Raw genomic sequence first — 16,961 nt, 5'->3', positions numbered from 1 at the left:
GGAAGTGGACACGAGCGGTTTGTGTTGACCCTGCCACCCTGGATCCCATCGGCTCTCGGTGACAGAATCGGGACCCGACCCCCCCCCCCAGGGTGGTGGCAGGTATGTGGCCACGTGCCCGGTGACTGCAGAGGCCTCCGTGTGACACTGTTGGTTGGGGAGGGGGCGGACGAGGTTGGGGCTTTCCTAAACTCTGAAAATTGGCCAGTTTCCACCCCAGAGGTGAGACCCCACCTCCCCGGGGGGCTGCCCATCCCCAGGGCCGGGGGCTGGGGGACGCGGGAGGTCCTTACCGTCCCGTGGGCAGATGCTGGTGATCCATCCGACGCTCACCGCACACCTGTTCACATACTCGTCATAGCTCTCGGCCGGCATGAGGGAGGCGAGGGGAAACGCAGGCCTGGAGGAGGAGATGGGGGTGGCTGCCACGCCGGCCTGCTGGCCGTGTGGTCAGCGGGAGAAGGAGAAGCCCTTCCGGGAGGGCGGGGCTCTAGGTCCATGTGACAGTCCAGTGTGGGCCCCCAGCAGGCCGGGGGCCGACGTTCGATCTCTCTAGCAAGTACGCTCACTGAACCCCAGGAGGGTTTGTGACGGCAAAGAGTGGGCCGTGGCAGAGAAGGACAAACCGCGTCTCCTGGACCACGCCCTGGCCGGGCTCCCGGAGCTCGAGTCTCACGAGGCCGACCGTGGGCTTCCGTGTCCAACCGCGTAGAGTCGGTTTTAGCGAGACTCCTGCTGACACAGGGAGCCGGAACCCCCACCCTTGGTGTCTGCTCCTCCTCGAATCCTGAGCAAACCCCGCCTCCCCCGTCACTCGCAGGTGATGCCTGCGCACGCTCACTCTGGCCTGCCTCGGCAAGGCTACTGCTGTGGTGGTGCACGGAGAATTGCTCCCCCCACCCCATCCCTCAGTAGCGTCCCACCTCTGCCCTGCTCCTTCACTAAAATCCCTCACTTGTCCCCATTATGTTCAGAGCCGGGTCCAGTCCTGGTCCCTTGTCACACCCCCAGGGCAGTGGTCCCCCAAATACAGTCTTTAGTGCTGTCGTGAGTGTTTCTTCTTGAGCGGGAGCTACGAAGGTGCCCCTCCCCGGCAGAAAGGGAGGGAGCGACCCACCTGTAATCCATGCTGACGTTGAAACCTGCCTCCCGCAGCTCGTCCAGGGTCATGAGGGTTGGGGTGGTTTTGCCGGACTCCCATTTGGTCCATTCAAAGATGCCGGGTTCCACTCTCATCTTAATCGTTTTCTCCAGTTTGAGCTCTGGATCCAACAGAATACAAGCGTTTGTAATCCTCAGTGTCCAGATTGGTTTTATGTGAGTCTCTTAAACAATACTTTTTTAAAAAAATGTGGGTTTTTTTTTCCCTTGGCAAATATTGTTCTGTGATTACTTACAGCTGTGCTATTTCTTTTTTTTAAAAGTTTATTTATTTAGTTTGAAAGGGAGAGAGAGAGAGAGGCAGAGGGCGGGAGAGAGAGAATCCCAAGCAGGCTCCGAGCTGTCAGCACAGAGCATGACTTGGGACTCGAACTTATAAACCATGAGATCATGACCTGAGCTGAAGTCAAGAGTTGGACAGTTGGCCAATGGAGCCACCCAGGTGCCCCTGCTATGCTATTTCTAAGACAGAACCCACCAGATGGTTGAAAGGCATCTGAGGAGCGGTGACGCCTGTCCATAAGGAAGGGGACAGAGTCTGCCCGGCCTGCGAGATGCCACTATCAGTGAGCTCACCCTGATGGTCCCATATATCTCTACAGCCAGACTAGCACTGGGCCTCATCATCGATCAAGAGTGAGAGCACACCATGTCGACCGACCCAGGGATCCATGGAAAAGACTCGGCCAATGGAGGAGCACACTGGTCACCACTGAGGCGCCATCTTGACAGACACCCAGATTGAGGAGAAGGTGAAGGGTGAAGGGAGCTGTCTCTTGGAACACCCAGACTTCTCCCCGCTACCCTTCCCGAGAATTTCGTACCTCGACCAAGAGAACACCTATAGCATAAGGCCATCTCTTTGAGTGGGGGAAAGAGGGCCTGAATACTTTTATTTGAAATGGAGAAAATGTCATTAAGCTCCAATGCTGGAAATAAATCAGTTCCCCAAATGTATTCCGGGTCCACGGAACAAGTTCCTTTGCCAAAGCACATTTGCGAAAGGGAGTTACACGGTCTAACCAGGCTCCTGAGTTCCCTCCAGCCTGTGGAGGGCCCGTGTGTCCAGTGGGAACAGTTGGAGAGGTTCCCAAACGGTCTTGGCCACTCCTTCTGTGGAGCCATCTTGCGGCCACTTTGTTCTGTGGGTCACATTTTGGGAAATGGTCCATCTGGACAGTCACTGACATGACAGTGAAACTAAGGGTAGCATGTAAGCCTCTCAGATGTCAGTCTGAAAACAGGTCTGTCCTGTTCCAGGACCTGTGAAGAAGGTTGAGCGCCCTCATTTTTCCTGAACGACCCAGAATTTATACAATTGGACTTTAAACAGCATCGTGACAATAAAAAAAGATGTTCTGCACATAGACCAAAAGTCCACGAGACATCGTATTAGAGACACTGACGTTATCATCACCGGAGAATATTTCTGAGAACTTTGCACTTCACTTGTCGAGCCCACCCGTCATTAGCTCCAGCTCTCCACCTGGTCCCCCACATCTGCCCCTGCAGGAAAGCCCCAGGCCCTGTGGTGGCTGGGTCTCCATGTAAAGTCAGTACTCAGTGACCACCCTCTACCTCTCTGATAGACGTGTCGTGCCTTCCGTGCACCCCAAGCCTCCCGAAGTCCTTCCCTTTCTCGCTTCCAGCTGGTGGCCTGACCCCCACTGTCTCTGAGAAAGTAGAGGCAAGCCCCCTCCCCCACATCAGCACACCTGCTGTGTCTGTGTCCACGTCTTCTCCCCTCTGTCCCATCACTGTGGGGCTTTGGCCTGTGCTCCTGCACTGCTGACTACATCATGTCCACTGCCCCCCGCCCCCTCCCTCCAAGAGGGCAGGGCAGGGCTCCAGCAGCAGACAAAGAACCAAGGCCCCCAGAACAGGCTGCACTTCTCTGGCAGGAACTCTCTTTTTCCTGCAGGCAGAAGCTGCTAAAGGTGGTCTGGGGGCTTCCTAAGGGACATCAGCCTTCAGTGGTGCTGGACAGCTCCCAGCAGCCTCTCCCCTCGCCCCGGCAAGAGTCATGAGCTTGGCCCTCAGAAGGGACCACAGCTGTTCCCAGCTCTGTGGGCTTTTGAAACCCCTCCTCAGATGCTGTTTTGAAAGCCACATGGCAGGGGCGCCTGGGGGCTCGGTCAGTTAAGCGTCCAACTTCGGCTCAGGTCATGATCCCACGGTTCGTGGGATCAAACCCCATGTGGGGCTCTCTGCAGTGACAGTGCAGAGCCTGCTTGGGATCCTCTCTCTCTCCTTTTCTCTCTGCCCCTCCTCTGCTCTCTCTCTCTCTCTTTTTAAACATATGTTAGATACAAGCAGATGCAGGTGGACAGTGTGATGACAGGCTCCTGCCACTCGATTAGAATCCTGGCATTCCAGAAATGTTGAGGGGCTCAGTGTCTGCTAACAGCTCTCGGAGGACTGGTCCAAAACTGTCTTGCGACTTCTGTGGCCATTCATTGCCACTCATCTGATTCTTACCCCCGTTCCCTTCCCTCCCCTCTTTGGAGAATAACCATGAGGTCAGGGCCACCTGCGATGCTCACTGCAGCTCTTACCGACCTTCCAGGATGTGTTTGGCTGTCTGCACACAGCGGAGGGCTGGGGAGGTGAAGACGGAGGTGATTCTGATGCCGCTGTCCAGCAGTGCTTCTCCTGGAAAACAGCAGGTGCAAAAACCCCTCTTCATAATTGTAACCTCCCATGGGGAGGACTCTGAGGGCGGGCTCGCTACCTGAGGTAGGCAGGATCTTAAATGGCCCCAAGATTTCCAGCCCCTGATGCACCCACCCGTAAGGTCCCCGTGAGTGTGGCTGGAGGCTGTGAATGTGGGAGTGTTGTGTCCTACGGCAGAAGGGAGATAATTGCGGGTAAGCCTGACCCATCTGGGCGAGCCCGTTAAAAGCAGAGATTTATCTCTGGCTGTCACAGAAAAAAAGTCAGAGAGTCCAAGGTATGCGGATTCTGCACACAAGATATTCCCTACTGCAGGCTTCGGAGATGGAGGGGGCCACATGGCAAGGAGCGTGGGAGCTGAGAAAAGAAAGCCCTTTGGTGATGGCCAGGAAGGGAACCAGGACTTCAGTCCTACGACCGCAGGGAACCGAATTCCCCCAACAGTCTTTTGGGGGAAACTGCAACAGCTTCCAAGAGGCTCCGGATGGGCGCTCAGCCCCGCTGACAGTTGGAGTTCAGGCTGTGAGATCCTGAGCAGAGAGGGACAAGCCCGGAGCTCACATTTCCTCTCGCAAAATTAGAGGGCCTGGCCCCTGGGAAAGAAGGAGACCTTCTTAGGAAATGCACGGTGCCAAGCTGGCGAGGCTGTAGGGGAGGCTGTCACGGGCTGGATCGTACCCCCCAAATTCATCTGCGGGGGTCCTCACGCTCCGTTCCTCAGAGTGTGACCTTCTTTGGGCACGGTGTCTTTATAATGGCAGTCAGGTTACGATGCGGTCGCTGGGGGGGGGGGGGGGCTCTGGTTCAATCTGACCGGCGTCCTTCTCAAAGGGGGGAGTTTGGACACAGCCATGATGGGCACAGAGGGAGGCGAGGAGGCAACGGAGGTGACGTGAAGACCCAGGGAGAAGGCGGCGTCTATAAGCCCGGAGGAGGGGCCTGGAGCAGCCGCCCTCAAGGCCTCGGGAGGAACTCAGACGCCTGGCTTCCAGAACCACAAGAGAACAAACACATTTCTGCTGATGGAGCCACTCCACCTGTGGCACCTCATCAGGGCGTCCCCGGAAATGAGTGCAGAGGTCAAAAACTGCCCGCACGGACACCCCTTCAGAGACCCTGAGCTCCTTCCGGTAACCAGCAGTGTGCAAGCCCACACACCTCCCTCATTTCTTGATTCAGGTCTTTTCGTTCATAAAATGAAGACCAGATGAACCCGTTGGCTTTTTTGGCTGCAAAAAGTCAACCGTATGGGACCAGAACCCCAGACATAAAGCATAAGCCCAGACTGACAGATTCTGAAGTAAAATCAGAGAGGATATGTTCTTTAAAAAAAATTTTTAGTGTTCATTGCTTTTTCCTCCCCTCTCTTGTATCTTTCATTCCTTCTGACCCCCCCAACTGTCCATCCTGGGTCAAACCCCTACACCTGCACTTACTAGCTGTGTGGCCTCGTGCAACTTCCTTAACCTCTCTGTGCCTGAGCCGCTTCCTCAGCAGAATGGGGTTAATGCTAACACGGACCTCCGCGGGCATGTAGCAAGGGCTCAGCATGCATTAGTGATCATCATTGCTGTGATTAATGTTACTATTTCTACCAGAATGATCCCCAAACATACCTGCCATGCGGGACTGGAAAATTCCACACGATGATAGTGGAGGATCATTTTCAAAGTCTTTGATTCCACTGCTCCTTCTGGGCAGACTGCAAGGGAAGTTCAGGTCTGGCCGGTAGTATTTCCCTGAAGCATAAATAATCACCAGGCGTTCAGGTCCACCGACTTAGTGCAGGTTTGGAACCCCCAAGATCACGACCCACATCGGAAGCAAGGTTATCATTTAAATTGTTGTCATCTGTGTTTTTTCTTTTTTTTTTTTAATTTTTTAATGTTTATTTATCTTTGAGAGATAGAGACAGAGACAGAGTACAAGTGGGGGAGAGGTAGAGAGAGGGACACAGAATCCAAAGTAGGCTCCAGGCTCTGAGCTGTCAGCACAGAGCCCGATGCGGGGCTCGAACTCATGAGCCATGAGATCATGACCTGAGATGAATTCAGACGCTTCACCGACTGAGCCACCCAGGCACCCCTCATCTGTTTTTTCTTAAAGGTGCTCTGTGATGTGGAGTCAACCGTGACACATCTCTTCAAATGCACAGGACACAGGTGTCAACCCCAGAAACCTTGAGACCCTCTGTGTCCCCTGAGGTCTCCTCAAGAAGATTCATTCATACAATCTTCTTGATTAAGAAAGGAATGTCTCCATTACTGACTGAGCTAAACTTGATAGACATCTCAAGTTGGCATTAATTACGGAAGGGAAATTCTACCCATCCCTGCAGCTGACAGTGTGTTACATTGTCCCCAGGGACAGAGTGCACATGGCCAGAATGCTCCTTCAGTCGATTGCTGGAAATCAGGTGGATCCGTGGGGTCTCCCGTCAACCCTCCAACCAGAGGCTGCAAAACGCTTACCCTGACTTTGACCTTGAGCTCTATGATCTGACAATCCCACGTGCAAATCCTGGGACCACCAGTTACTAGTTGTATGATTAGAGTCAACTGACTTACTCTCCCTCATTAGTGAAAGGGAGAAATGATAGAGCTGTTACAACGAATCAGTGTGGTAATGCCCGGATCCCAACGCCTGGCTCAGGGGAGGTGGTTGATAAGTGGTAAGCTCAACCTCATATTGAATTATTGATTACCCCTACAGATGACACTATGCCACACCAAGCCCTCACGTCCTCCCAAGCAACCCCAAACCTTCCAGCTGCTGGTAGTTTCTAGCAGCCCAGCCTCCTTTCCTGAGACCTGCTGCACATCCTGGGGTAGACCCTGTCACTAACCCTGCCCAAGCACACCAGCCCAGCCCTCCACATGGCCTCCTAGCCCTTCACAAACACAAAGAGGCAGCTTGCTACTTTGAATGCCTTGCTTTCATGCATGACTTTCCTGGAAGCTCCCTCCTTGGCATTTCCATTGGCAGAGACTTTGTTTGAAGAAAGGCTTTCATTAAATGCCAAAACATATCTTGAGTTTTCTGGGGAAAGTCGTATTTGTTTTCTTCCCAGAGAAGGTCCCTTGATGGTATTGTTAACCTGTTCCACGTAGGTCTTTTGTCCTCGTTGACACTTTATCTGTGAGAAGCAGAGAGCGGAGCTCAGAAGAGGATAAGGATTGGAGCAAAGTTAGGGTCTGATGGTGTAGAGCCTCACAGATGGAGGGGGGTCAACTGGCTAGCACCACTGAGAAATGAAGGGCCATATGAGGGCCAGAAGTGAGCAGAAATGAGGAGGAAATCTGGGGTCCGAGGAGAGTCTGGCAGCACCCCCTGAATACCCCATTGTAATTGATTAAACAAGGTAATACACAAAGTTTGGACAAATTAGACTGTCAGTATTCACGGTATCAAGGCCTGCTTGGCCTGTGGAAAGAGCCACCAGGAGCCTCCTTCCAGCTGGGACTATCCGGTGTCTTTCCCCTGTAGATGACTCAGTCTTTTGTCAATATTCTTCCTCTTTCCATGATGTCCAATGAATGTCTTTGGCGCTGGTTGTTTTGTGTCGGTTCTCACACCGCCACGGCCACACGCACACTGACGTGGTGTGCCATTTCAATCTGTGGTTTCAATAATTGTTGTATTACAGGGAAGTTTCTTCTCATTGCACGTCTGAATGTCAATTTGTCCTCACAGCCACGTGTCATCCTGTTGTCTCTTTCCTGAGCCTTTGCATCTGTGATTGATCTTGTTTTATAGAGACAAGCATAGCATCACTTCCGTAGGGTCTTGTAGATATGTTTGGCCATGATGTAATCCGTTCAGAATTTTCCCGGTGCATGCTGGTCATCTGCCAGTGGTTTTCCCTACTCATTTCCCCCTTTTCTTATCCTGCTGGGCTCCCAGAGGAATTCCAAAAGAGCTTAGCTGCTGTGAATGGATTCACAGTTACTGTGAATGGATTTTATCACTCTGTTCATTCAGTATCTTCAGTTGTACAATTATTTGTGGCTTAGATGTTGTGGCATGCTGGGATTTCCGTTCAGGGATGTGCATTGGTATAGATGCATATCGTCGTGGGTGGGCTGTATTTATCAGCACTGTCCTTCGTTCCTGGTATCCAGTGGGGTGAACTTGGGATAAGCAAGACACACGTTCAAAATATGTCCATCGGTTGAGTTGCACAGCTAAACATTGCAGGGAAGCGACCACAGCAGCGAAGATTATCTCAGAGAGATACAGCAATGAGACTGAGATAGGGTTGTGCCAGCAGCTGAGGGTTCAGAGACCGCAGGTCACAGTGACACAGTGTCAACTCAATGCTGTACTCGCTAACCAACTTGCCGTGTGTGCATCCAGAATAAAGACGACTGTCCATGGGTCACACCAGCTGATTGCTTACTGTTGATAGCCATTCCCCCATCTTCCACAAAGCATTTGAGGTAAGATACTTACAGACAGTGTGCACGCGTAGAATATCTCTGGAGAAAGATATAGCACGTACCCCTCCCACATATACTATCACCCTGAAGAACGGTGCCACAGGGGACCTGGCTCAGGAAACGGAGAAGTGATGTCATTTGTTAGATCTATATACTTTCTGGGGCTAGATCCTGCCAGGATGTTACCTACCATCAGGAGTGGAACACTGCTGCAGCCACGACTTCCCGAAGATTTGATCCACTCTCTCCCCGTGGCGCACCACCAACACACTCTTCCTCGCTATTGTGGCCTGAGATGGTGGAGGAAAGACATGGGCAATTTAACACCCCCATTCTTAGACTTACTCAATGGGCACCTCCCCTCGTCATCCCACAGGTAGCCTAGAAACAGAGTCTCATCCTTCCTTGCTCAGGGACTGTAGCCCATTTCACCAAAGTCATTGCAATGAAAGAAGGTTGGGAATTGAAGGTGGGAATCTCTTTAATTTCTGGCTACTTTCTGTTTCCTGGGCATTATGACATTATAAAGGGAAAGAAAACCCACAGGAATAACCTATGCCATACATCGCACATCAACTTGTCTACCTTTCTGTTTCTTCTAGGTCCTTACCCCATGTCCCTCCAGACTGCTCTCATGGAACACCACAGGCTGGGGGCTATTAGCTACAGATCCTTATTTCCTATAGTTCTGAAGGCTGGAAATCTGAGATCGGGGTGTCTGGTGATCTTCTGGGCTGACTTCTTGCTGGGTCCTCACATGGGGGAAGGGGCAAGGGATCTCTGTGGGGTCTCTTGTATTGTAAGGGTTAAATTGTAGTGTAGGGCTAACCTGTAGCCTTAACAAATAAAAGCTTTGTTTTAACACTATAGGTTAAAAGATAACAGCCTTATCCTATCAATCAAGGGAAGGATTAGTGTTTGATTGGATGGGGACAAGGGCCTGTTTGAACTGTTTCCACCTGGGAACTATTCTTTTGTTCTGTTCCCAGGTGATAATAAGATGATGTGGTGGGCTATAAAAACTCTGTACCCCGGCTGTTCGAGACCGCACTCTGGTCAAGATCGGTTTGCCTTGCCTCTCACTGCAATAAACTTTGTTGTGACTGTCACTGGTGCCCGTAGCATTCTGTTTCAGGAGTCGTGCGGATGCAAGGGTATAAGGGCACTAATCCCATCATGAAGGCCCTACCTCCCCTCACCTAATCGAGTCCCAGAGGCCCTACCTCCTAATGCTAGTACATTGGCAGTTAGGATTTCAACATACAAATTTTGGGGGGACGCAAACATTCAGACAAGAGTATCACTCCATTGTGACTTCTTAGGACATTATCTATATCTATACATATATATTATCATATAATAGATACTGTGTATTTTCTCTGCATGTAGATACTGCTGTCAGCATCCCTGGGGCCTAGCATACTGGGAGCATGCATGTCAGAGACTAGGACACAAGCTTCAGTTCACAGATTCCCCACGTAGGGACCTTGGATCTCATTGGGACCAAGGGAAAAACACAGAAAGATGAGTCATAGAAGAAGATGAGAGGCAGAGGTGGCAAGTCCTACCACAGCAGGAGGGCTGGGGGGACTTCAGGTAGGACATGGAACTTGGTCATGCCTGGAGCCAAGGTCACCGGGGATGGTGGGCCAAGGTCACTGGGGATGAATGGGCCAAAGTCACCAGGATGGACTGGCCAAGCTCACCAGGGATGGTCAGAATGAGAAGGGCACTGGGCAGGCAGCTGTAGCTGGTGGTCAGCTTGTCTTTGCCCAGTTCCTTTTCCACAGTTGGACCCTTTCCTCCTGCTTCCCATCTTTGGCCTCATAGCAGTTTGAGGCTGGGCTTAGAGGTGAGAAGGAAGGAGCTGATATTGTGTGTTTTTGCTGCAGAGTGGAGTAAGGAAGGGAGGCGGCAAGACATGGCCCTCCTGAGCATGGAGCCCCATCACCAATCCCCAGGCCCGCTCTGATTTCTCCCAAATCCTAGAATGGAAAACGCAGATGCCTTGGACACCCAGCACCCTGGTGAGACAATGACACATCTGTACCCCAGGCAATGCTACTGGCCGTTCCCTTTCAGATTTGATTCTTCAAACAGAGTGGAGCCTGGAGAGTCTGCACCAGCTGCCTCCTTTCTCAGCACTTCTCTGAGTTTGTCGGCAGGGTCAAGTGGCACCATGTGTTGGGACGTGCTGAGAAGGAGGTGGTGGGCAAACACCACGTGCCTCATGGTGTTCTTGGGGCCAGTACCACGGACAGCTCCTGCCAGACCCTCGTCCCTCGTGAAGTCCACAGCCACGCACAGTCTCCAGCGGCTTAACCCCGCTGGCCATTCCTGGCCAGTCTGTCTGCCTTCTGATGTGTGCATGAAATGTGTTGCTTGTGAGCCCGTGGAACATTCCAAGTCTCCATGCACAGGTTCTCAGGGCCTCGGGGCCCATGCTCTAAAGTGGACATATGGTTGGGGCGCCTGGGTGGCTCAGTCGGTTAAGCGTCTGACTTCAACTCAGGTCACGATCTCACAGTTCGTGAGTTCGAGCCCCGCGTCAGGCTCTGTGCTGACAGCTCAGAGCCTGGAGTCTGTTTCGGATTCTGTGTCTCCCTCTCTCTGACCCTCCCCGTTCATGCTCTGTCTCTCTCTGTCTCAAAAATAAATAAACGTTAAAAAAAAAATTAAAAAAAAACCAAAGTGGACATATGGTCAAAGCAAAGCCAATATTATGATGGTCTCTTAATACAGGGTGCAGACGTTTGGTTCTGGAGGCAAACACCCACCTTCTCGGGTAGAGCACCAAAGGGAAGTTGGTCTTGTCTTCCACTTGTGAAGTATGGTTGATGCCTATTTCCACCAGGATGCCTTTCCCCAGGAGGATGAACATTAAAATGTCTCATCCCTGCCCCCTGTCTGCAGGCAGATTGCAGGACACACAGGGCTCCCAGCCTTAGTCTGCTTACTGAGTCTCCAAGTACTGTTGATCGCTTTGGGCTGGGGTTTTGAGTTTGGAGCATCTTCTTCCCTGGGTTTTTAAATTTGGCGCATTTGAAATTTGAAATGCAGAGCTTTGCAACAGGCGTATCAAGAAAAAGTGCAGGGTCCACGGGGCGTGGAATGACCTTGCTTTGAGGGTCCAGGGGATACCAGGGCCGTGTCGCCTCTTTAGACACGAGGTCCCCGGGTGGAGGTTAAGTGTTGCTGCTGTAACAACGCATCACCGCCTGGAAGCTGAGAGCAAAAGACATGTGTTCCTTCAGAGTCTGGAGGCTAGAATTCCGAAGTCACCGTATCAGCAGAGCCGTGCTCCCTCTGAGGCTCTAGGGGGTGATCCTTCCTGGCTTTCTCAGCTCCGGGGCCCCAGCAATCCCTGGATTTGGCTAAGACACTTCAGTCTCTGTCCCGATACTCAACACAGCCTCCTCCTCTGTGTATCTGCGTGCTCTTTTCTTCCCTGTGGGTCAGATCCCCTATTTCTCCCTCTCCTAGTGGCTGCTGTGATTAGATTTAGGCCCCCCTGGGACACTCCCCATCAAGACCCTTAGCTCAGCCCCATACGCAAAGACGCTTCCTCCTTGTAAGAGACCATTTGCAGGTTCCAGGGATTAGCTCCCCATATCTTTGGGGCCATTCTTCAGCCTGCTGACGTCCATTCACCAAAGCTGATGCCACTGTATTCTCTCCTTACCATGTGGAGGGGGGACCTCAGACCAGGTGAGGAGCATTCGGCTCGCAGGGAGACGTCTGTCGGGCTTTCGCCCATTTAGAGCCGCGGCAAGTTCAGACACAGGCCAATCTGTGGGCCGACCCTCCCGTTCCAGCTTCTCCCGCCCTCCATCTGGAAAGGGGGGCACGGCCTCAGGGAGCCCCACCCCAGTCCATGCCCTCTCCCCTGCAGCCTACCAAGGGGGGCAAGTCCCGCCTCTGCTGTGCCTTCCGGAGTCTGGGCAGTCTGGGTAAAGGAGCCCCGGTTTTGTCTGTCTCTGGCTCCCAGCCAGCGGCCGCTCTGCTCGGGGCCGCTCTGGAACCGGAGATCCATCTACAAGGGACGATCTGTGGCCTCCCCAGTGCCCGGCGTCCTGTGCTCAGCTCTCGTCTGCACCAGGCCCACCTCAGCCTGGAGGCAGCCTCTGAGGGGCTGGTGGCTTTTTGGGGAAGGAGGGCGAGTTTGGATTTAGGGTGATTCGATCAAGAGTCCCGATGAGGGTCTTCATTTGGTCATTCGGTGATTCATCCAATGAGACTTACAAACCAGGCCCTGAGCCAGGTGCCGAGGACACAGGGACGAGCCAGACAGCACAGGCCTGCTCTCTGCACAGGAACAGACTCTCAGCACTGAGGGCCTGGCCTGCGGTGGGCACCTTGTTTTCCGTAATCTTCCAAAGCAACCAAGTTCCGCTTACGTGCCTGAGTGGCCCCCGCAAGCTTCCTCCCCTCCATAAGTCTCAGTCTTCCCATCTGTAAAATGAGGACTGACATATCCCATGCTGGCTGGAGGTGGCCGGGATGAAGTCCTCGCGCAGTGTGGGGGCACAGGAGGCGGGGCCTGGAGGGACCACTTTGGAGACTCCTCGGGTCCGAGAGTCACCCCCACTGAAGCGGGAAGTGGTCAAGGGCTGGTTGCACATGCTGGCCTGCCCCCTGGGGCTTCCTGGGAAAGGAACCAGAGGGCCAGCCTGCCCACCGCCCTGACGGCGTCGGGGACACCATGTCACTTGTGTGCTTTGGAGGAGGGGCTGCCTGCTCCGAGGAGGTCCTGCGGGCAGCCTTCACCCATGCACGTACGCCTTGCGGGTGGCAAGGCCCCCGTGCCCTTGCTGTGCCCCAATGCCTGGCCCTGCGGCCTCTGGCCCTCGCGATTACCGAGCACCAGCAACCTCTCTCCCAGTGCAGGCTTGAAAGCTCAGAACCTCCAACTTTTGGGGCTCTGGGGGAGGTGGCTTCTTCAGGGCCACACAACATGCTGAGATCATTGGTATAAGAGTCTGGGATTCTGGGTAGGGCTGTGTCCCTGCGTTTTCCCTGCCTTATGTCCTGGCATCATTACTGACAGAATGACAGACACATGCTTTGTGTTCTTGCAATGCCCAGCAGGCTGCCGTGAGGGGCTCGCAGCCCGGCTCACAGCTGTGGGGCATCCATCCCTCTGCCCCCCGGGTCTGTAGCCATACCCGAGGGCCTGAGTCTCCCAGGGAGTTGACATGAAGTGTGGTTTCCCTTCGTTCACCTTGTAAAGCAGGGAATTCTGTCACCTGTAAAGCCTGGATGTTGCTAACGTCCCTCGGCGTCTGTGGAGGGTGCGGTTCTCCGTTTCGCCTGCTGCTGGCTTCCCCGTCCTTTCTGGAGACCAGGTCCATGGCCAGGCTGAAGGTGTACGTCCTGTGGAGGAAGAAACGAGGGTGCTCTTGTCATGAAGGCATTGGGAAGCGACCTGCCCGCATCTGGTCACGCGTGTGTGTGGGAATGCTCACGACAAGATGGGCAGGTAAGGTCACTGTCGAGGACACAACACAATGGTGTGTTCAAGGAGCTCAGTGCTCAGCGCATAACAAATCCCGAGTAAATCCTGGTTGTCCGTCATCACTGTCGCCACCGGTTATGGGCTGAGCCGTGTCTCCTTGACATTTGGAGTCCTGACCCCCAGTGCCTCAGAGCGTGACTTTATTGGAAACGGGGTCTTTAAAGAGGTAATTACGGTAACATGTGGTCAGCAGTATGGCCCGATTCTATATTATAAGAAGAGACCAGGAGGTACAGAGAAACACACGGATGCTGGCACAGAGGAGAGACCATGAAGAAGCACCGGGAAGGTGGCCATCTACACGCCAAAGAGAGGGGCCTCTGGAGGAACCAGGCCTGCCGACACCCTGATCCTGGACTTGCAGCATGTGACCCTGACAGAATAGATGCGGTGGTTTCCGCCCCCGGGTCTGCTGTGCGGTAGGGTGGTCCAGGAAACCCAGTACCACGTCCTCGTAGATTCACCTTCTGAAATAGCCAACGGTGGGAAGATAGGTGTGGCTGGGATATAAGAATGAATAAGCAGTGAAGAGACACATTAAGATCTAGGGAAACACGGAGGAAAGGGGTGGGACGCAGGGAAGAAATCGCTACCTGTCCGACCAACCAAGAGAGATGCTGTGAGGTGGGCACGCCTCCAGGTGGCCTGGGCAGGACGGAGGGGAAAAGTCACAGCTAAATAGAGTGGTGTGAGCTCCTCAACATGAGAGGGGCCATGCAGGTGCCCCAAGTGAGTGTGTCTGGAAGGAACAGGGAGAGCGGCCAGAGGAGGACAGAGAAGGGCATCTACCTGCTCCACGAGCAAGAAACTGGCCAAGTTCCCTACGGGAAATTCATTTTATCAAAGGAGAAATCATGTTTATAAATTCTATGTTGAAATAATCTACAGTCGGGGCACCTGGGTGGCTTAGTCAGTTGAGCCTCTGACTTGATTTCGGCTCGGGTCACGATCTCATGTTTTGTGAGCTCAAGCCCTGTGTCGGGCTCTGTGCTGACAGTGTGGAGTCTGCATGGGATTCTCTCTCTCTCTCTCTCTCTCTCTCTCTCTTTGCCCCTCCTGTGTGCATGCTCTCTCTCTCTCAAAATAAAAGTAACAAACTTAAAAAAATAAATATAAAAATAATCTATAGTCAACAACCAAATAATCCAACTAAAAATGGGCAGAAGACACGAACAGACATGTCTCCAAAGAAGACGTTCAGGCGGCCAACAGACACATGAAAAGATGCTCATCATCACTCATCATCAGGCAAATGCAAATCAAAACCACAGTGGGCTATCACCTCACACCTGTCAGACTGGCTAAAATTAACAACCCAAGAAACAGCAGGTGTTGGCGAGGATGTGGAGAAAGGGGAGCCCTCGTGCACCGTTGGTGGGAATGCAAACTGGTGCAGCCGCTCTGGAAAACAGTACGGAAGTTCTTCGGAAAGTTAAAAATAGAATTACCCATCGATCCAGTAATCGTGCTACTGGGTATTTACCCCCCAAACACAAAACACGAATTCAAAGGGATATGTGCACCTCTATGTTTATAGCAGCATTATCTACAGTAGCCAAATTACGGAGAGAGCCCAAGTGTCCACCAGCTGATGAATGGATAAAGAAGATGTGGTATATAGATACAATGGAATATTACTCAGCCATCAAAAAGAACGAAATCTTGCCATTTGCAACAGCGTGGATGGAGCTGGAGGGTATTATGCTAAGTGAAATCAATCAGTCAGAGAAAGCCAAATATCGTATGACCTCACTCATGTGGAATTTGGGAAACGAAACAAATGAGCACAGGGGGAAAAAAGAGAGAGAGAGAGACAAATCAAGAAACAGACTCAACTGCAGAGAGCAAACTGATGGTCACTAGAGGGGAGGTGGGTGGGGGATGGGTTAATAGATGATGGGGATCAAAGAGTATACTTATGATGAAATTAATTAATTAATTTAATTTAAAAAATCTACAGTCTGAGTGGAGAAGAGGAGCAGTAGCTAAGAAGGGAAACAAGAAAAAAGGGCTTGTGCTTGAGTTTGTTTTTAAGGATAGCGGCGTGTTTGTTTGCTGGCGGGAATGATGGGGGGGGGGGGAGAGTCTTGGGAAAGGCAGATGCTGGAGCGGAGCCCTCGGAGGGCGTGGGATGCCTGGGGGCACGGGGTGTGGGGCGCCGTGGGCCCCTGGGCAGGAGTTCCAAAAGCCCGGTGTGGTCTGATGGGGGAGAAGGGCACGTGGGCCCAGGCTGCAGGTGGGCGGGTGGCCTGGTGGCCAGAGCTGGTGGCCTCTCTTCTGACTGTTCACCTGTCACTGTGGCCAAGAGTGAAGAATACGGTAGGTGACCTCTTGGTGAAACGAAAACGTCAGAAACGAATCATCCGGAGGGCGGACACCCGGGTCGCAGCCGGTGTGGTCACGGAGGGAGAGAAGGGGAGGTGATGTGCTCATGGGGATGACCGATCAGGGCTCATCGTCCTCATTCCTGTGCTCCAAAGAGCATTGCTCTCCTCCTGACCTTCCGACTGTAGTGTACTTCATTGTTCTTAACACCCCAAACCCTTAAATTCTAAGCTTTTAACAGTCAGTGTTAAAGACCGATCTGCTAGGTCTCTGATTAAGACTCCTTTTGGGGGCGCCTGGGTGGCTCCGTCAGTCAAGCGTCAGACTTCGGCTCAGGTCATGATCTCACCGTTCGTGAGTTCGAGCCCCGCGTCGGGCTCTGTGCTGCCAGCTCGGAGCCTGGAGCCTGCTTCGGATTCTGGGTCTCCCTCTCTCTCTGCCCCTCCCCTGCTCGTGCTCTCTCAAAAATAAACACACAAAAAAGACTCCTTCCACTACTTGTATGCTTTCAAAGCTCCCCTCAGTGTAGAAATCAGAAATACATTCATTTAAAGTGCATTCTACCTGACATGATTTTCTGCTTCCGTTCAATTCTCATCTTTGTCGGGAATGGAGTTCTGTGTATGAGGTGAGGCCACATAAAATACCGTTCGTTTGATGCCCGTTTCTTCCTCTGCTTCTGATGTGTCAAGCAGGTTGTAAACTTCCTGACGGGCCAGGTTCCCCGCTCTGGTATCTGTTTTGTGCCACTGATCTGTTTTTCTCTTTCCCTCAATCCAGGACTATATCGTCAGTTTATAATAGGTTTTTAATATCCTAGAGTAACTATCTCTTCTCATTATTTTTAT

The 16,961-nt window shown here is 52.5% G+C and overlaps 1 protein-coding gene across 5 annotated transcripts in view; it reads right to left on the bottom strand.

The window, feature by feature from the left end:
• The window catches only part of UBASH3A (ubiquitin associated and SH3 domain containing A), a 44,748-nt gene that overhangs the window by 10,094 nt on the left and 17,693 nt on the right, over positions 1-16,961 (bottom strand). For 4 of the 5 annotated variants that reach the window (XM_047098890.1, XM_047098892.1, XM_047098893.1 and 1 more), the window contains 6 exons: positions 13,520-13,646; positions 8,464-8,563; positions 5,451-5,573; positions 3,721-3,813; positions 1,118-1,262; positions 294-400 (listed from right to left, as the gene is read on the bottom strand). In XM_047098890.1, coding sequence (XP_046954846.1) covers positions 294-400; positions 1,118-1,262; positions 3,721-3,813; positions 5,451-5,573; positions 8,464-8,563; positions 13,520-13,646 — 695 coding nt within the window. The remainder of the gene's footprint in view (positions 1-293; positions 401-1,117; positions 1,263-3,720; positions 3,814-5,450; positions 5,574-8,463; positions 8,564-13,519; positions 13,647-16,961) is intronic. The other variant, XM_047098895.1, reaches the window with a different exon arrangement.

This window comes from Lynx rufus, unplaced genomic scaffold (genome assembly GCF_022079265.1).
Source record: "Lynx rufus isolate CCGP_SWC_20201006 ecotype Redwood Valley unplaced genomic scaffold, mLynRuf1.p SCAF_5, whole genome shotgun sequence".
NCBI lineage: Eukaryota > Metazoa > Chordata > Mammalia > Carnivora > Felidae > Lynx > Lynx rufus.
This window is presented reverse-complemented; position numbering and strand designations above follow the sequence as displayed.